Source organism: Carcharhinus amblyrhynchos, chromosome 28, assembly GCF_965287045.1.
Source record: "Carcharhinus amblyrhynchos chromosome 28, sCarAmb.v2.hapA, whole genome shotgun sequence".
In the NCBI taxonomy this organism is placed as follows: Eukaryota; Metazoa; Chordata; class Chondrichthyes; order Carcharhiniformes; family Carcharhinidae; genus Carcharhinus; species Carcharhinus amblyrhynchos.
The window spans coordinates 15,767,395-15,786,974 of record NC_137351.1 but is presented as its reverse complement, the minus strand read 5'-3'; the positions used below and the strand labels follow the sequence as shown (position 1 = coordinate 15,786,974).

The 19,580-nt window shown below is 43.4% G+C and overlaps 1 protein-coding gene across 5 annotated transcripts in view; it reads right to left on the bottom strand.

The window, feature by feature from the left end:
* Positions 1 to 19,580, bottom strand: part of megf11 (multiple EGF-like-domains 11) — a 361,348-nt gene that overhangs the window by 56,104 nt on the left and 285,664 nt on the right. For 4 of the 5 annotated variants that reach the window (XM_080214084.1, XM_080214087.1, XM_080214089.1 and 1 more), the window contains 4 exons: positions 17,923 to 18,086; positions 16,400 to 16,502; positions 4,066 to 4,212; positions 27 to 161 (listed from right to left, as the gene is read on the bottom strand). In XM_080214084.1, the coding sequence (XP_080070210.1) occupies positions 27 to 161; positions 4,066 to 4,212; positions 16,400 to 16,502; positions 17,923 to 18,086 (549 nt within the window). The remainder of the gene's footprint in view (positions 1 to 26; positions 162 to 4,065; positions 4,213 to 16,399; positions 16,503 to 17,922; positions 18,087 to 19,580) is intronic. The other variant, XM_080214086.1, reaches the window with a different exon arrangement.

Sequence of the window (19,580 nt, the reverse complement as noted above, 5' to 3'; positions counted from 1 at the left end):
TGGCTCTGACATATTCAAGACATTACCTTGATTGCAGAGGGAACCCATGAATCCTGACAAGCAATCACAGTGGCCGGTGATGTGATGACATGGTCCATTACTGTGGACACACTGGGGACAAGCCTGGTTGCAGTGATGGCCATAAAATCCAGGGGAACAGACTGAAAGAAAGTCAAAGTAGCTCAGACAGTTAAACAAAATAAAACCTTCTCAAATTCCTCTCTTTCTAAAATATTTCTCAGAAATTACCAACCAACATTTTTTTCTGCATGGCCAAAATGGAAGTCAGTTGATTAAGTGTCAAAGTTGGTTCTCACTGAGTCTCTCCCAGTGAGGCAAACATCTGATTCTCTCCTCATTATGATGAATAGACACAATTACTGCAATAGGATTGTTACTCCCAGACAGTTTGCCCCTTGAGTGTCAGCATTGTTCAGTGATATCAACTCCCACCACTGAGCCCAAATCTCACCCCAGGACCAGAATGTTATGCTCCCTCACTAGTGAGTGGGGTGGAAGGGCATGGAATTACAAGGAGGGGATTGACCTTGGATTCCTCCCAACACAAACACACAGTGATGGGCTGGACAAGGCCTGAGACACAAAGACTGTCCATGCTCCAGCTGAAGCCCTTGGGGCAATCTACATCCCAGGGTGCTAAAGGTGGTGGCCATGGAAACAGTGGATGCGCTGGTTGTCATCTTCCAACATTCTGTAGATTCTGAAACAGTCCCTGCAGATTGGAGGGTGGCAAATGTAACCCTGCTATTTAAAAAAGGGAGGGAGAAAACAGGGAATTATTAGCCTAACATCAGTGGTAGGGAAAATGCTAGAATCTAAGGGATGTGATTACAGGACACTTAGAAATTATCAATAGGAATGGACAAAGTCAAAACAAATTTATGAAAGGGAAATCATGTTTGACAAACCCACTGGAGTTTATTGAGAATGTAACTAACAGAATAGATAAGGGTGAACCAGTGAACGTGGTGTATTTGGATTTTCTGAAAGCTTTAACACAGTCTCACATCACAGGTTGGTGTGCTAAATTAAAGCAAATGGGGTTGGGGGGTAATATATTGGCATGGATTGAGAATAACTGGGTCTTTTTCAAAGTGGCAGGCATTGACTACTGGTGTCCCGCACGGATCAGTGCTTGGATTCAGCTATTCAACATATACATCAATGATTTGGATGATGGGGCCAAATGTAATATTTCCAAGTTCACTGATGACACAAACTTGGTAGGAATTTAAGGAGGATGTTTTGAGGCTTCAAGGTGATTTAGACAAGCTGAGTTAGTGGACAAATACATGTCAGATGCAGTGTAACATGGGTGTGTGTGAAGTTATCCACTTTGGATGGAGAAACAGCATCATTTACATGGTGATAGATTAGGAGTCATGATGTGGGTATGCCGGCGTTGGACTGGCGTAAACACAGTAAAAAGTCTGACAACACCAGGTTTTAGTCCAACCGATTTATTTGATAGTAAACGCACAAGCTTTCGGGGTTAGTCCCTTCGTCAGGTGAATGGAGAGTTCTGGCCTCAGACAGAGCATATAAAGCAGTAATCTCTAAACAGTCTGTGCTTTATATGCTCTGTCTGAGGCCAGAACTCTCCATTCACCTGACGAAGGGACTAACCCCGAAAGCTTGTGCGTTTACTATCAAATAAATAGGTTGGACTAAAACCTGGTGTTGTCAGACTTTTTACTGTGTTTACGATAGATTAGGAAACAGTGACACACCGAGGGGTCTGGGTGTCCGACTACACCAGTCACTGAAAGCAAGCACGTAGGTACTGCAAGCAGTTAGAAAGGCAAATGATAGGTTGGCCTTCATTGCAAGAGGACTTGAGTACAGGAGAAAGGATGTCTTACTGCAGCGGTACAGGGCCTTGGCGTGACCAAACCTGGAATACAGTGCGCAGTTTTGGTCTCCTTACTTAAGAAAGGAAATTTTGCCACAGAGGGAGGGTGGTGAAGGTTCCCCAGATTCATTCGTGGGATGGCAGGATTGTCATTTGAGGAGACATTGGGTTGACTGGGCCTATAGTCATGGGAATTTAGGAGAATGTGAGGGAATCTGATTGAATAAAATTCTGACAGGGCTGGACAGACTGGATGCAGAAATGTTGTTTCCTCTGGCTGGAGGAGGGTTTAGAACAAGGGGTTGCAGTCTCAGGATATGGGGTTGGCTATTCAGGACTGAAATGAGGAGAAACTTCTTCATTCAAAGGGTGATGGACCTGTGGAATTCTCTACGGCAGAAAGCTGTAGAGGCCAAATTACTGTACTTAAGAAAGACATAGACAGATTTCTGGACTCTGGAAGTGCCAAAGGGTATGGAGAGAATGGAGCTGAGATAGAGGATCAGCCATGGTCATACTGAATAGGGGAGCGAGCTTGAAAGGCTGAATGGCCTACTCCTGCTACTAGTTTCTACGTTTTGATGAGAGGTTTGCAGTGTCCTAGCCAATATTTATTTGTCCTGACTCTCATTTATTCTTCAACCTTCAAGATTGAAAAAACAAATCAAGTTGTACTTTGAAGTTTATTTGGCTGATTGCAAGGCCTCACCATGTACAAATCGTCTGCTGTACTTAACCGGAAATGCACAAAATACACGTAAGCTGTTTTGTGTTTTCTATGATGTCGTAACAACATGATTTCAGTCTCCGTGGCTGGAATTTTCCAGCTGACCACACCAGCTGGATTTTCCGATCCTGCTGCAGTGAATGGAGATTTGGCTTGTTGCCTAATTCGCCGTCTTCGCTGCAGCAGGATCGTGGCGTGAACGGGCGGTAAGATCGCGCCATGTTTTTCAGGAGATTCTCAAAGCAGAAACTTATCGCTTGTGAAGAGTTCTGTTGAGTTTATTAGTGTCTGTATCATTTCTAACAGCAGTTCTTGCTCTCTTGAGCTGGCGGGAAAGATCTAAAGCTGCGGCCTCTTGTCGTTTGTGACTTGAAAAGATAGTATGTTTATGGCCCTGTAGCATCGCCCAGACATACATTTTTCTTTTATAACCAAGCCTTTACTAAAGCAAATGGAATCTTGGACTTTATATAGAGCTGGATTACAAGAGGCAAGAAGTCATGTCAAAGCAATATCAAACACTCGCTCAGCCCCAGATTGGCATCATACTCTAAGAAGTACATAAGGCTCAAGAGGATTTGAAGCGATTTACTGGAATGGTTCCAGGGATGAGGTTATTGGAGGTACTTGGAAAGACTAGAGAAGCTGGGGTGGCTCTCCTGAGAGCAGAGAAGGCTAAGAAAAAGATTGACATCATGATGGGTTTAGGTAGAGCAAGTAAAGAGAAATTGCATCCTTTGGCTGAATCTTGTTAATTAGAGCACACTGACTTCAGGCAATTGGTGAAAGAACGAGCGGTGACATGAGAAAAACTTTTTAATACAGCAAGGGGTTAGGATTTGGGATGCATCGCATGATGGATGGTGAATATAGATCCAGCCATTGTCTTCAAATGGGAGTTGGAGAAGTATTTGAAGGAGAAAAGAATAGCAGTGATATGGGAAGCAGTCGGGGGGTGGGATTAACCATATGTCAGAAATATTGGTACGGACCCGGGCTGAATGTTCCCTGTGCTATATTATGTTATGATTCTTATACATAATATATATAAACACATATCTTATCGGAGTTAGAGATGTTGACAGGTTGTTCACACAGTGTCCACGCATATCTTTAATGTATTAAAAATATTCCAATTACTTCATAAGAAGAGATTCAATTTGACGCAGAGCCAGATAAATAAATACTGGACTGATTACCAAATGTTCAGTCAAGGAGATGGATTTTAAGAAGTGCCTTAAGGAGCAGGGTGAGGCAGAGAGGTTTAGAAAGGGCATTTCAGAGCCAATAGCTGAAGACACCGTTGCCAATAGCAGAATGAAGAAGATCAGGCTGGGGGCTTCAGCTGGCATCCGGGAGAGGGAATGACTTCTTCCTCTCCCCAGGGAGAATGCATGGAGAACCACTAGGTAAAGGAGGAGAGAAGACGATTTTAAAAAGCCACCGGTTTCAGTTTCATACTTACTCCTCTGACACATGGCCCCTCGAAATCCAGGTGCGCACTCACAGGTCCCGTCCTCAGGTGAGCAGGAGCCACCATTGTCACAGTTACAGGAAATGGAGCAGTTTGGACCCCAGCTTCCCTGCAGACATACATTGTCACAGCGAATACCTGACAAAGACATAAGAAGCACAATTGTAGAAATGACCAGGACAAGGGAATGTGATATTGGAAATTATAAAGGTTCTGTTCCAAATTGAGCTTCACAAGAGCACAGCGGCAGGTCAAGGACAGAAAGTCAGCATGGGAAAAAGGCAAAGAATTACAATGATAAGCAACTGAAACTCGGGCTGATACTTGCAGACTGAATGGAGATGCCACCCAGTCTGCTTGTGATCTCCACAATGAGGCACCACATCGTGAACAGCAAACAGCAGTGTGCTAAACTGAAAGAACTGCCAGTAAAGCTCTGTTTCATTTGAAAGGAGTATTTTGAGGCTTTGCAGAGTGAGAGAGGAGGTGGAAGGCGAGGTGCTGCAACTCCTATGTTTGCACAGAAATGTGCCCTAGGAAAGCGGGGAGGTATCAGAGTGGTTGAGAAGTAGACTAGTGTATCACAGACGGAAAGGCCCTTCTGGAAGCGATGGGCAGGGGAAGAGGTGTTTAGTGGTTCTGTTAGGCTGGAACTGGAGAAATGACAAAGCTTCCTGCCTGGCTTGCTGTATTTTTCCAGCTTTTTATTTACTTATTTCAGACAGCAAGCTTTGCAGTATTTTGCTTTTGGCTATTTGTGAGTGATGTCACATGATCACTGGGATGATGAAGGTTCACAGGACATTATTATCCCACCCCTTGCCCTGGGGGCCAGCTGACTTCTGCTAGGTGTTTTCCCCTGTAGAGATCACCATTGTTAGGAACCCTATCAGCCTGGGATGCTCCATACCAACATTGCTGAGACTCTGAACTGGGGACAGTACAATGGAATTAAGGTTCACTTTGAAAGTCTATAACTGAACTGATTGGATTAAAATTCCTTACTCTAGAATAGGTAATATATTTAGAACAGAAACAAACAGAACATGTAAGACAACAGAAGGTGTTTTCACCCAGAGAGGGGGAATAAGCCAATGGAATCACAAGGATGGTTTGCACTATCTTTCTCATCTCATGGACCTCAGATTGAACAACACTTCAGACACACAAGATGAAAATCCTTCCTTTCTAGAAGGATCTTAAGTGAATTTGGGACAAATGTACCTCGGACAGGATAAACTGCCAAAACCTGGAACAGTGAGAGATGTGACAAGGATGGAAGTTATTTTTGGGGTGTTAGGCATTTCAGTTTGAAACACGTTGAGTCAGAGCAAAAGCAGTTAAAAAAACAATGTGCAGAGGTATGGGGAAAAGGTAGGAGAATAGCACTTAGCCATAATGCTCGTTTGGAGAGCCAGTGCAGATACGATGGACCAAATGGCCTCTTCCTGCACCATAACAATATTGTGATTCAAGAAGTATAACTTAGATTGATTTGGCCTTGGAGTGCCTGATGCAGACACATAATGCAATCATTTTCCATGAGTACAAAGAACAGAAAACCATTCCAGATAGAGTGAATAAAGGAAATCTCTTTGGTTCTCACCACATGGTGACATATTTTGTACAGGAAACTCTGTGGCTTTACAGAAGAGCCTTTTCTCAAAAACTACAACAGCTAAAAATGATTTCCTACCTCCTTTTATTCATCCTGAAACTTGCCTGTCACACAACTTGGGGAGATGGGTAGAGGCTCACTGCCAGTAAAAGCATTCTGGAATCAAACCCATTTTATTTCCATCCCCTGATGAAGTAGCTGGCTTGTTATTTCGTTATGACAGTTAAAATCACAGAATCGCTACAGGGCAGCAGGAGGCCATTTGACCCATCAAATCTGCACCAACAACAATCTCACCCAGGCCCTATCTCCGTAACCCTACTTATCTACTCAGCTAATTCCCCTGACGTTAAAGGGCTATTTACTATGGGTAATCACCTAATCTTTGGACTGTGGGTGGAAACCAAAGCACCCGGAGGAAGCCCACACAGACATGGAGAGAACATGCAAACTTCATACAGATAGTGACCTGACACCAGAATTGAATACAGAAAGAAGTCTTACAGCGCCAGGTTATTTCCAACAGGTTTATTTGGTAGCAAATGCCACTAGCTTTTGGAGCTTTTGCTGCTCCTTCGTCAGGTGAGTAGGAGATCTTTTCACAAACAGGGCACATAAAGGCACAAACTCAATTTACAGAATAATGATTGAAATGCAAGAATTTACAGCTAATCAAGTCTTAAAGGTACAGACAATGTAATGGAGTACAGACAGGACAGTTTTGTCTCCAGACAGGACAGTTAGTGAGATTTTGAGAGTCCAGGCAAGTCATGGGGCTTACAGATAGTGTGACATGAACCCAAGATCCTGGTTGAGGCTGTCTTTACGTGAGCAGAACTTGGCTATCAGTTTTTGCTCAGCGACTCTGCGCTGTCATGAGTCGTGAAGGCCGCCTTGGAGAACGCTTACCTGACGATCGGAGGCCGAATCCCCATGACCGCTGAAATGTACCCCAACAGGAAGAGAACAGTCTTGCCTGGTGATTGTCAAGCAGTGTTCATTCATCTGTTGTCATAGCGTCAGCATGGTCTTCCCAATATACCATGCCTCGGGACATCCTTTCCTGCAGATAGACAATGTTGGCCGAGTTGCAGGAGCATGCACCGTGTACCTGGTGGATGGTGTTCTCATGTGAGATGATGACATCCGGGTCGATGATCTGGCACGTCTCACAAAGATTGCTGTGGCAGGGTTGTGTGGTGTTGTGGTCACTGTTCTGAAGACTAGGTCTTTTGCTGCGGACAATGGTCTGTTTGAGGTTGTGCGGTTGTTTGAAGGCAAGAAGTGGGGGTGTGGAGATGGCCTTGGTGAGATGTTCATCTTCATCACCGACATGTTGAAGGCTCCGGAGGAGTGGTTGTAGCTTCTCCAGTCCGGGGAAGTACTGGACGATGACTGGGTACTCTGTCCAACGCGTCCCATGTTTGTCTTGAGGAGGTTGGTGAGGTTTCTCGCTGTGGCATGTTGGAACTGTCAATCGATGAGTCAAACACCATATCCTGTTCTTATGAAGGCATCTTTCAGTGTCTGGAGGTGTCTGTTGCAATCCTCCTTATCAGAGCAGATCCTGAGTATATGGAGGGCTTGTCCGTAGGGGATGGCTTCTTTAACGTGTTTAGGGTGGAAGCTGGAGAAGTGGAGCATCGTGGTGTTATCTGTGAGCTTGCGGTAGAGTGAAGTGCTGAGGTGACCATTCTTAATAGAGATGCGTATGTCCAAGAATGTAACTGACTCCGGAGAGTAGTCCATGGTGAGTCTGATGGTGGGATGGAACTTGTTGATGTCATCATATAGTTGTTTCAGTGCTTGTTCACTATGAGTCCAAAGAAAGAAAATGCCATCGATGTATATAGTGCATAGCATCGGTTGAAAATCCTGTGCAATGAAGTCTTGTTTGAACCTGTGCACGAAGATGTTGGCATATTGAGGTGTGGATTTGGTCCCCATGGCTGTTCCATGGCGGCCTTCATGACACACGACAGCGCACACTCGCTGAGCAAAGACTGACAGCCAAGTTCTGCGCACATGAGGACGGCCTCAACAGGGATCTTGGGTTCATGTCATACTATCTGTAACCCCTGTGACTTCCCTGGACTTGCAAAATCTCATTAACTATCCTGTCTGGAGACAATACACGCTTTAACGCTTTAATGCTCTCTCCACTTACATTGTCTGTACCTATAAGACTTGATTAATGTAAAGACTTGCATTTCAATCATTATTCTGTAAATTGAGTTTGTGCCTTTATATGCCTTGTTTATGAAAAGATCTCCCACTCACCTGACGGAGCAGCAGAAAGCATTCTGAAAGCTAATGGCATTTGCTACCAAATAGATCTGTTGGACTTTAGCCTAGTGTTGTGAGACTTCTTACTGTGTTTACGCCAGTCCAACACCAGCATCTCCATATCATGACCGGAATTGAACCCAGGATCCTGGTGTTGTGAGGCAGCAGTGCTAACCACTGTTACAGTACTTCACAGAAAGTGAACTCCAATCTGAGCAATCTGTAGTGTGAATCCGCAACTTACCACTCTCAAACATTTGGCTTTTAATTTTATATTAACGTAAAATAAACAATCAATTTGAACCACATTTCCAGATTTCATAAATTCTGCACAAACTGCACATTTTGAATTCCTGAGGGTACTTCAAAAGCTAAGTACAAATGGAACAACTTTAAACTTTCCGTCAGGATATCCCTCCGCCTGCTCCTATTCCATTGCACAATCTGATTACATTCAACACAAATTCCCATTTCCTTTACCCAACTTAGGGCAGCATCTAAGTGATGATAACTCGAAATGAAGAATTGTTTCCTGCCATTAGTGCTAAACCTAATCTTATCTTTCATCAGACTGTATCATGTCCCCATGCCCTGCAATCTGAAAATAATGGTTAAAATTAACCTTTTCAAATTGACTTTGCACTTTATATAACTCTATAATGTTCTCTGTTCCTTCTAGGCTTAAAAATTCAAATTGCTATGACCATTCTTCATAACTCTTTCTTCTGACAGAGCGCTCAGCCTTCTAGTCCTTTAGTCCATTTTCAGGACTTGGGCTGTGTCTTGTCAACCAGAACCAAATACATTTTTCAAGTTAGAATCTAACCAAATCATTACACAGTTCCAGCAGGATGGCCCAATAAAGCTTCTCCCTGCTGTTGATTGCCGTTCTGATGATGGTCTTCAGTGAGTGGTGAGAGTATTATCAGTTCCAGATCTCATCCCAGTCTCTCTCATAACTCCTTTGGCAACATTCATTAAATACATTTCCTTCCATCATGTAATACTGCACACTAATTTCAAAGAACTAAGAAAATTACAGCACATGAACAGGCCCTTCGGCCCTCCAAGCCTGCACTGGCCATGCTGCTCATCTGAACTAAAAATCCCTACCCTTCTAGGGACCATATCCCTCTATTCTCATCCTATTCATGTATTTGTCAAGATGCCCCTTAAAAATCACTATCGTATCTGCTTCCGCTACCGCGCCCCCTGGCAGTGAGTTCCAGGCACCCACCACCCTTTGTGTAAAAAAGCTTGCCTCGTACATTTCCTTTAAACCTTGCTCCTTGCACTTTAAACCTATGCCCCCTAGTAATTGACTCTTCCACCCTGAGAGAAAGCTTCTGACTTTCCACTGTCCATGCCTTTCATAATCTTGTAGACTTCTATCAGGTCACCCCTCAACCTCCGTTGTTCCAGTGAGAACAAACCAAGTTTCTCCAACCCCTCCTCATAGCTAATGCCCTCCATACCAAGCAACATCCTGGTAAATCTTTTCTGTACCCTCTCCAAAGCTTCCACATCCTTCTGGTAGTGTGGCGACCAGAATTGAATACTATATTCCAAGTCCTGCCTAACTAAGATTCGATAAAGCTGCAACATTCATCGACCAGAGTTCTTCCCGTGGTAAATATTATTGGGGAAACACTGCATTAAGTATTTCTACAATTCCATTGAACTGCATATTTGAGTTCAAAAGAATAAAGAACTCCTCAGAGGAGTTCTGTCAATATGTGCAGTTATATCAGAAATATGGTTGTGAAAATATAATCTGATATTTTTGCCAATGTTGTCAATGAATTCTCATTCAGCATGTTTGCTTTTTTAAACGTAACATTGATGTGTTTACAATGTTGCTGCGATCCTTACACCGTGACATAAAGCATGTAAAGTTAATCGTTAATCACAGGGATGACACGGCTAGCATATTTGTTAGTTAAGTTGTGGGAAAACTCTGTCCTTTGATAAATTTCTATGCTCAGTAATAAGCTGTTTTTACTGGAGGAATGCTGGTGTTAGGTAGCGTACATGGAAGGAAATTGTAACATAAAGCAGCAAGGAAGATTTATATTTGTATTGCCACATTGGTTGAGCAGATGCGAAGGAGTGAGGTGATTGATTTTATTTCTGTAACATGAATCTAGAAGTGTTGCTGATCTTGGGCACAGTAGTCAGAATGAGAAGCTTTTTATCACCCCCAAGGTACAATGAGATGATGGTGAGAACATAACTTACATAAGAGCCCTGAGATTTCCAACTTTAAAAACAGGACAAATTCCTCCAACGTTTGATGCCTTCGTTACGGTAAGTTTTCTCAATAATAAATGAGAAGTAATGAAGCCAACAGAAATGGAAGCAATTTTCTACATGAACATGTCCATCTCATCCTTTCTCGCAGTTTCTGAAAGAGCTGCAATCTGTAATTTTTTTAAAATGTAATTTTCACATACTCATGAATATTTATATTTTAGTTTTGGTTCTCCTCAGGACAGGGAAATCGGACAGAATATTGTTTCCAGGCTCAGAAATTCTGGAAATGCTGAACCAGGCCACCATTCGCCTCATTCCTAAGTGTGGGAAACTTGCAATTGTCCATTCTGTGGGAATGTGTGTGCACTCCACACACTTCCCACAGAATGGACAATTGCAAGTCTTGCCTCTATGGACTTCCTTCTAATATCGTGATCAGGTTAAAATTCCATCAGGAGTGGGCAGAAGCTCCACTCCAGAACTTGGACACCAACATCACTGCAGCACTGAGGGAATATTGCATTGTCAGATGTGCTGATTTTCAGATGAGATGTTAAACAGGGGGTCCGCCTGCCCTCTCAGGAGAACATACAAAAGATCCTGTGGCTTTGCACTGGAAAAAGAACACTGGAGTTTTTCCCTTTGTCCTAACTAAAATTTATTCCTCATTCGTCACCACCACTGGCTGCTCATTGTCTCACTGTTGTTTGTGGGATCTTGCTGTGCACAAACTAACTTAAAATTAAAGTTAAAGTTTATTTATTAGTCACAAGTAGGCTTACATTAACATTGCAATGAAGTTACTGTGACATTCCCCTAGTCGCCACAGTTCAGCACCTGTTCGGGTACACTGAAGGCAAATTTAGCACGGCCAATGCACCTAACCAGCAGGTCTTTCAGACTGTGGGAGGAAACTGGAGCACCCGGAGGAAATCCACACAGGCATAGGGAGAATGTGCCAGGTCCCTGGCGCTGTGAGGCAGCAGTGCTAACGACTGTGCTACCGTGCCACATTTCTTACATCAGAAAAGTGACTATACTGGCTGTAAAAGACTTTGTGGTCAGCAATTTCCTTTCTTTTTTCTTTTAAACCAGATGCCAGTTGACTGGTTGAGTACTTCTAGCACTTTTAGCCTTTATTTGAGATTTCCAGCATCTGCAGAATTTTGCTTTTGTAAACAGTATTTAGTCTGTGTGTACACAAGTTAGTCTATTTTCAAATGCAGTCTCTGGTCAGAAGGGAATCTGTAAATAGACTTATTGAGACTTGCACAATTCTTACAGAGCATGACAGTGGGTGGCATGGTGGCAAAGTGGTTAGCACTGCTGCCTCACAGCGCCAGGACCCAAGTTCGATTCCGGGTTTGGGCACTGCCTGTGTGGAGTTTACACGTTCTCCTCGTGTCTGCGTGGGTTTCCTCTGGGTGCTCCGGTTTCATCCCACATTCTGAAAGACGTGCTGGTTAGGTGTATTGACCCAAACAGGTGCTGGAGTGTGGCAGCTCAGGGAATTTCACAGTAACTTCATTGCAGTGTTAATGTAAGCCTATTTGTGACTAATAAATAAACTTCTTATATAAGGGGATCAGGGGTTAGAGGGAAAAGGCAGCAGAATGGGGATGGAAAAATATCAGCCATGATTGAATGGCGGAGCAGGCTCAATGGGCAGAGTGGCCTAATTCTGCTCCTATGTCTTATGGTCTTACGACAGAGTGGATGTAGATAGGATGTTTCCCCTGACTGGTGAGCATAGAACTGTGATGGATGTTTGGGATTCTCTGCCCTAGAAGCTGTGGAAACTCAGTCGTTGAGTATTTTCAAGACAGAAATTGATCTGGATACTTATGACATCAGAGGGCATGGGGAAATGCAGGAAGTGGTGTTGAGGTAGATGATTAAACAATGATCTAATTGAATGTGGAGCAGGCTCGATGGGCTGAATGGTCTACAGTTATGTTCCCATGCCCCTAGACAAGTGATGTAGCTTCAGAACATTGCAGGAGGGATGTGGAGGCTTTGGAAAGGGTGCAGAAGAAGTTTACCAGGATGCTGCCTAGATTAGAGGGTTGGAGCTAGAAGAAGAGGAAAAAGAGGATGTTTTCTCTGGAGCGGTGGAAACTGAAGAGAGACCTGATAGAAGTCTATAAAATTATGAGAGGCATAGATAGGGTTAACAGTCAGAATTTTCTTTCCCAGAGTTGAAATGTCTAATACTAGAAGGCATGCACTTAAGGGGAGGGGGAGAAAGTTCAAAGGAGATGTGAGAGGCAAGTTTTTTTTTACAGAGAGTGATAGGGGTCTGGAACGCTCTGCCAGGGGTGGTGGTGGAGGCAGATATGATAGGGGTGTTTACGGGGCTTTTAGATAAGCACAGGAATATGCGAGGAATAGAGGGAGATGGAGCAAGGACAGACAGAAGGGATTAGTTTACTTTGGCATCGTGTTCAGCACAACATTGTGGGCCAAAGGGCGTGTTCCTGTGCTGTTTTGTTCTATGGAAATGGCACTGAGCTGGAAAGTACTTCATCTGCACAGTTTCTTCTCATTTTACTTCAGATTTTAGGCTCATCAGATGAAGGATGTTAGCATCATGGAACGGGACAAGTTTCTCTCATGTGGCTGAGGATTTACATCAACAATCTCAGTTTCGATTTAGGACACATCTCCACCAATGTGTTCAAACTCTGACCTCAGGACTGCTTCTCCCACACCTGAGTGACATTTCTAGTTCCCATAACTCCTGGTCTTTTTCTGTTTCGTCCTGTTCTCCTTATGGTGCCTTCTGGCCAAACACATCCTGCAGCCAAGGCGGCAGGTGGGTAATCTATTCTAAGGCCTTCATTTAAGTCCCTCCCTATAACAGCCTGGTAATAACTCAATCTCCAACTGTTCCTCCTGGCAATAAAGCAATGGAGGCTGGGCATCCAACGTGGCTGAAAATGGAACTTGCCTTCCACAGTTCCAAGTTGCAGCGTGCTGAAACATAAGCCGGATCGCACTGCTCGTAACATCAGTGATGTTGTGGTGTTCAAGTGTGATTTCTCATTTAAGGTCAATTATTGACAAATGATTGACCTTCTGGTACTGGGCACCTCCTTCCCAACTTTGGAAAGTGCACTGAAATGTCATAGTTCTTTTACCAAGGACAATTAGAATGGACGGAGAAAAGAAGCTTACATCTCAACAATTGAGAAAAGAATATTTTCCACTGAAAAAGTCATTGGGTGGATTTCTGTGCTCGTTACTAGATGCTGCATTGACTGCACGCTCCTCCCCCGCCCTCTGTGATTCTCCTCTCGCTATTTTGTTGAAACATTCTGTCCTTTCAAATGTAGAAAGAGGCTCATTTTAATAAAGTAAAGACAGAATATTTTAATGTGCAATGTCATTAAAGCCCAATTAATCAGTCAACCTTAGACTTATTGAGATAAGAGAGTGAAGCCAATTTTAAACAGGGCTGATGTTCCATTGAAAACCAATGAAAAATGACAGCAGTCAGAATAAGTGAGAGACCTGGCATTAACTATGAAAGAGAATTCTATATTCAGAAGGTTAGAAAAGGTGAAAAATGAGAAGTTTTTCGAATGGAAGTGCACTTGATCCCCCCCTCCCCTGTGTAACCATTGTCACTCTCTCCTCTGCAACTGCATGACAGAAATTCCAAACATTCTTTACAGAAGGATAGAGTTGAAAAATTAGTTTCCAACCCCCGGATTACCTATTTCCTTCCAACAACATAATTTTTTACAACAGTTTAACATTCTGCAAGTCAAGTGACTCCAGGGACAGATGGCCGTGTATACATGTCACAGCACACAACAGTAGGAGCCGTGTCTGCACCTGGGATCCTCCGCATGGTGAGCTCCTCAGGCAAGGGAGGAACATCAGAGAGCTAGTCATCCCAGACCCTCTTGTACGTCCCCTTACAGCTGGCTATGCAGCAACATTAGCACAAGCCTGGAGCAAGTCTCTAAGTATGGTCTCTCAGTTAATGAAGCTCATGACATTAGGATTCCAAAGGAAAAAATGCAGCAAAAAACAAACAAATGATGAATTCAGTGTGAATTTTACAAATATCTTCACCACAAAAGCATAGAAAAAGAGAGAAATCTCCATCCTATTGGGATGCTTTAGTATAGAATCATCATTAAAACCCTCTCATTATACATAAATCTGTTTATTGTCTCTATATCCTGGACTCTACGAGGTCTCTTTCATACATAGCATTCAAACTTCAATAAGCGTAAGGATTACTTTACTGGACTCTATGAGCTTCTAACAAGGTCTCCTTGTATGATATCTAACTTGTATTTTGTATTTCTAACTGTAACGTAGACATTTGCCAAAGTAGAGAATGCTTTTTTTTCGAATTTTACTCCATCCTTAAAGCTACAATGCTCAGAGTGGAGCAGGCAAACCCAAATCCATTCCTTGCTTGCTCTAAAAACCAAATTCAAATTTCAGTTGAATCCAATTCAAGATCCCTACATGAGAGACAAACAAGATCCAAGTTGACAGGATAAGGCATCGCACTCCATCTTGTGCTCGATCTGATGTTGATCTTAGCCAAAAGACTGAGAAGCCAAGGTAGAGGGTGTTTAAAGTTCTCCTTTGCCTCAGGTGAGACAAGCAACTTTCACATCCTTGCAGAAGGTTCTGGCAGGTGTCTTGAAACTAGACTTCAGCATTAATGTAGCCCTAAGATAAAACACTTCAAAATTTGTTTGAGAGCTGAGATAAATTTCCAGACAGGCGATTCACTTGGCGAGCAAAAATCTGATACTGGAAATACATACCAACATCCAAAACACATCTTACAAATCCCCCCACAATCACCATTGGATTGCTAACTCAACCGAAGGAATAATGAGCTTTCAAAATACTTTCAAAACATAAGCAGAAGTAAATCTGGGTTTAAAGCAACTGAAATAAGAAGAATGAGACTGTGATTTCAAAACAGAATCCATGTGGTAACAAGCCAGCTAAAAGCCAGTTTTATTCTGCAGTGATGTGAGCTGGAACATGGCAAGGTGGCTCCTCCATGTGAGAAATTACCAGAGTGATTGGGATCTTTCTTCAAAAATAGGATCACTCCATTCCCACAGGTTCTCACATTCCAGGAGAAATGCAAGTAAATGTTTCAAAAACCCAAACCATATTTTAATCTGAAATAAAGGGTGCAATCTCATGGATGTGCATGAGATGCAATGGGGGCCTCACCATCAGCTGCAGGACCAGTGGGAGCCCCACTTTGTCTCTTTAAGGAAAGGACACTGAATTGAGACCCAATCAGGAAGTTAATTGGTCAGCGATGGACAGTGACCTTGGTGGCAAATATCCCATTGACCAAGAGTCAACAGCCAATCAGAGGCTAGCAAGTCATCTGTGCTTAGCAGTACCATCACGGAAGTAGTGGCTGCTGCCAGTACTACACCCTCCCCAAAGCCCTGCTTCAAGGCAGGAAGGAGATCATGAGGGAAGGGATAGGGTGTCGGCAGCAAGTTTCGGTGATCTGACTCACAGTGGGCCCTTCACCCCCAATGCCAAGTCCCCAGATCAGCAACTGAATGCCTTTGGCAAGACACACCGCTCTGGGCGCCCGCAAGAAACACAACAGTGGTTAGCCCTGCTGCCTCACAGTGCTTGGGACCCGGGTGCGATTCCTGGCTCGGGTCACATTCTGTGTGGAGTCTGCACGTGCTTCTGTTTCCTCCCATGGTCCAAAGATATGTGGGTTAGGCGGATTGGCCATGGTAAATGTGCAGGGAGTTATGGGGATGGGGGGAGAGGAGGGGATGGGGGAGGGGAGGGCCTGGGTGGGATGTTCCTTCAGAGAATCAGTGCTGAGTCGATGGGCTGAATGGTTTCTTTCTGCACTGTCAGGATTCCATGATTCTCTCCACATGGAAGAGTTTACTGACTAAACAGCAAAAAAGTCAAAGGAGCAATGAACATTTCATTTCTATGGAATACCAGCAACACAAAAACTGTACATGAATTACTGAGAAGGTTACGTGCTGTTCAACAGGCTGCGCACTGCGTATAGTGTAACACAAATCCTCAAATAGATAAGGACAAGGTGATCTGTGGGGTGGAGAGAAAGTGAGCCGGAAACAGAAGAATATTTGGATATATTTAAATATTTCACAGATTTTTTTTCATATTTACCAGTCCAGCCCGTAACACAGCGGCAGAATCCAGTAACTGGGTCACAACCATCTGCGTGACAGCAGTCACATTGTTCACGACAGCCCAGACCATAGGTTCCATCCTAGAGAAAGAAAGGATTGTCTCTGAAATCACAACCCCATCAGTTCTATATCTGGCAATATTTCTTACAGATCCATACAGCGTTTACATCCTGGGGCACACAGCTCATTCCCAGTAAATAGTCTGAATCCTATTTGGTGACATTCTTAACAACAGCACAATTCATTTTCTGCCATCAAACTAATCTGCCAACAGAAATTTAATTTGTTCAAAAACATTCAGAATTTCAGATCTTTTTTAAATATAATTTTCTGGTGCAATAACCAGAATAACCAATAATACACTCCTAGCTGCTCTGCTTGTAAGCTGCACATTCAGTTTTCCCATTAGAAAGTCACATAGTATTAGATAGATCAAATATTAGAATAACTTAAATCACAATCAACTTTCTGAGAGTTACCACTGACCAAAACTGAACTGGGCCAGCCATATAGATACCATGGTTACAACAGCAGGTCAGAGGCTGGGAATTCTGTGTTGAACTTACCTCCTGACTCCCCAAACCTCCTCCACCATCTATAAGGCACAAGCCAGGAGTGTGATGGAATACTCTCCTCTTGCCTGGATAAGGACAGCTTGAACAACATTGTACAAGCTTGACACCATCCAGGACAAAGCAGTCTGCAGGCTCACTCCCTCCTCCACCGACATGCAAGATACACTACAACATTCCAACAAGGCTCCTTTGACAGCACCTTTCAAACCTTCAATTTCTATAGCCTAGAAGGACAAGGGCAAGAGCTATCTGGGAACACCACTACCTGGATGTTCCCCTCCAAGTCACTCACCATCCTGACTTGGAAATATATTAACCGTTCCTTCACTGTCACTGGGTCAAAATCCTGGAATTCCCTCTCTAACAGCACTGTGAGTGCACTTACACCTCAGAAACTGCAGCAGTTCAAGAAGGCAGTTCACTGCCACCTTCTGAAAGGGCAATTAAGGATGGGCAATAAATGCCGATCTGGTCAGCGATGTCCATATCCTGTGACTGAATAAATTTGTAATTTAAATAGGTCTGAACTTAAACTCACTGACAGAAACAGTTGAAAGAACGTAATCAAAAAGCTTAATTATTCTGGATTAAATTAATCCAGAGTAACATTTTTGCCTGATACGGGTAATAAATAACAAGCCATGTGTTCCGAGGCAGCCACTCATTTGAGGAGATTGGAGGATTCCATTTCACAAGTATAGTCCATTAGGACGATTTCGTGAACTCAGTTGGACAGACTGGGCAAAGGACCAAGAGGAAATCCCAAGGATGGCAGGGTGAAAATAAATCATACAGCAAGTCAGACTTCAGCCGCTATCTTGTGTACTTGGCAGCAACAAGCTCGAGAGCTGGAAATTTAAGAATGGGGAAAGTAAAAATTCTTGCACCAGAGGAAAGAAAGCCAGAAATCAAAACTAGAGCTTACCGGACATGGCTGGTCGCAATGCTTTCCACGCCAGCCTGCAGTACACGTGCAAGAACCATCCTGTGCATTGCAAGCTCCTCCATTGACACAGGTGCAACTATTATTGCAGTGAAGCCCCCATGTGCCATTGGGACAAGGGATAGAGCACTCCACGCCCTGCCAACCTGAAACACAAAACATATCACAAACGGAATCAGCACATTCAATCAGAAACACAAACTCTTCCAGCTTCAAAGCCTTGCAAAGGGGAGATTTACCAAATTCACTGATTTTCCCACCCAGATTAATGCTCAATCCAGTCAAGTTTGGGTGCAAGTGAAACTTTTCTTCCATTGAGGATTGTGTGAAACAAGGAAAAACCTTTCTTCAATTCACGGATGATACAATTCCAGCTTCAATCAGAGCAGGAGAGGTTAAGGATTTAGGACAATTCCGAGATATCAGGAAATATCACAGACTTTCAAGAATGGTGAAAATTTTGTAGATTTCTGAATTTGAAAATGCAGATTCACATGCTATCCATCATCTTGATGACCATTTCCACAGCAGTGGATCCCCAGCCTCCACCGTCACCCCCTCCCCAGTTCAGGCATGGCGGCACAGTTGTTAGCACTGCTGCCTCACAGTTTGATTCCCTGCTTGGGTCACTCTCTGTGTGGAGTCTGCGTGTTCTCCTCAGGTCTGTATGGGTTTCCTCCAGATGCTCCCATATCTGAAAAACTTGCTGGTTAGGTGCATTGGCCATGCTAAATTCTCCCTCAGCGTACCTGATCTGGCACTGGAGTGTGGCGACTAGGGGATTTTCACAGGAACTTCATTGCAGTGTTAATGCAAGCCTACTTATGACACTAATAAATAAACTTTTAAAAAACTTTAAACCATTATCCATTCTTCTGTCATATCCAGAGTCAGCAGGGTAGGTTCCCCCCTTCATTTTGACAGGAAAATTGTGTTTTTCAAGAACAGTTATGTGGAAAAGTGGCCAATGGCTTGTTTTCTCTACTGCCTCACGATTTCCTGCTGCTTTCTTGGACAGCGTCACTAACTTCACACCTGCAGTATGCACGTGCCCAGTATTCCCATGCCTGGTCTGTTATCTATTGGTGGAAATTCATTGGTGGGGTGCCTGAAGAAACCTTGTGGAAAAGGACCTACCTCAGGCCCACACTGGCCCAGATGGTTTGCAGGTATTTTGAGACCATCAGAAAATATTGCACAGATGCTAGTGAGCCAGAAAACAGCGACAGAGAAACATTGATTCTGTAATGAGCTACTCATCATCTTTCACCCTTCAGAACTTTCAACTGGTCCAAAATGAAGTTAGCTGGATTCTGTCCTAAACCATTGTTGTCATTATTGAACTAAATTGGATCCCAGTTCCCTTGTGGTTTAAGATTAAAATGTTTGTAGCTTTTTAGATTTCTCCAGGACTTCATCTCACCCTATCCTATTGCCACTCTCCAAGCAACCTAGCCCTTCACTCCACTGTGAACCCATCACGGCCAAACCTTTCACCTTACGATCAACAAATCATTGAATCATTGTGGACATGCTGTCTGGAGGTTCCTCCCTAATCTGATTAATGTCTCACTATTTTTAAAAATGGATAACCCCCTCCTGATCTATTTCTCCAAGACATACATTCACTCTTCTGTTCC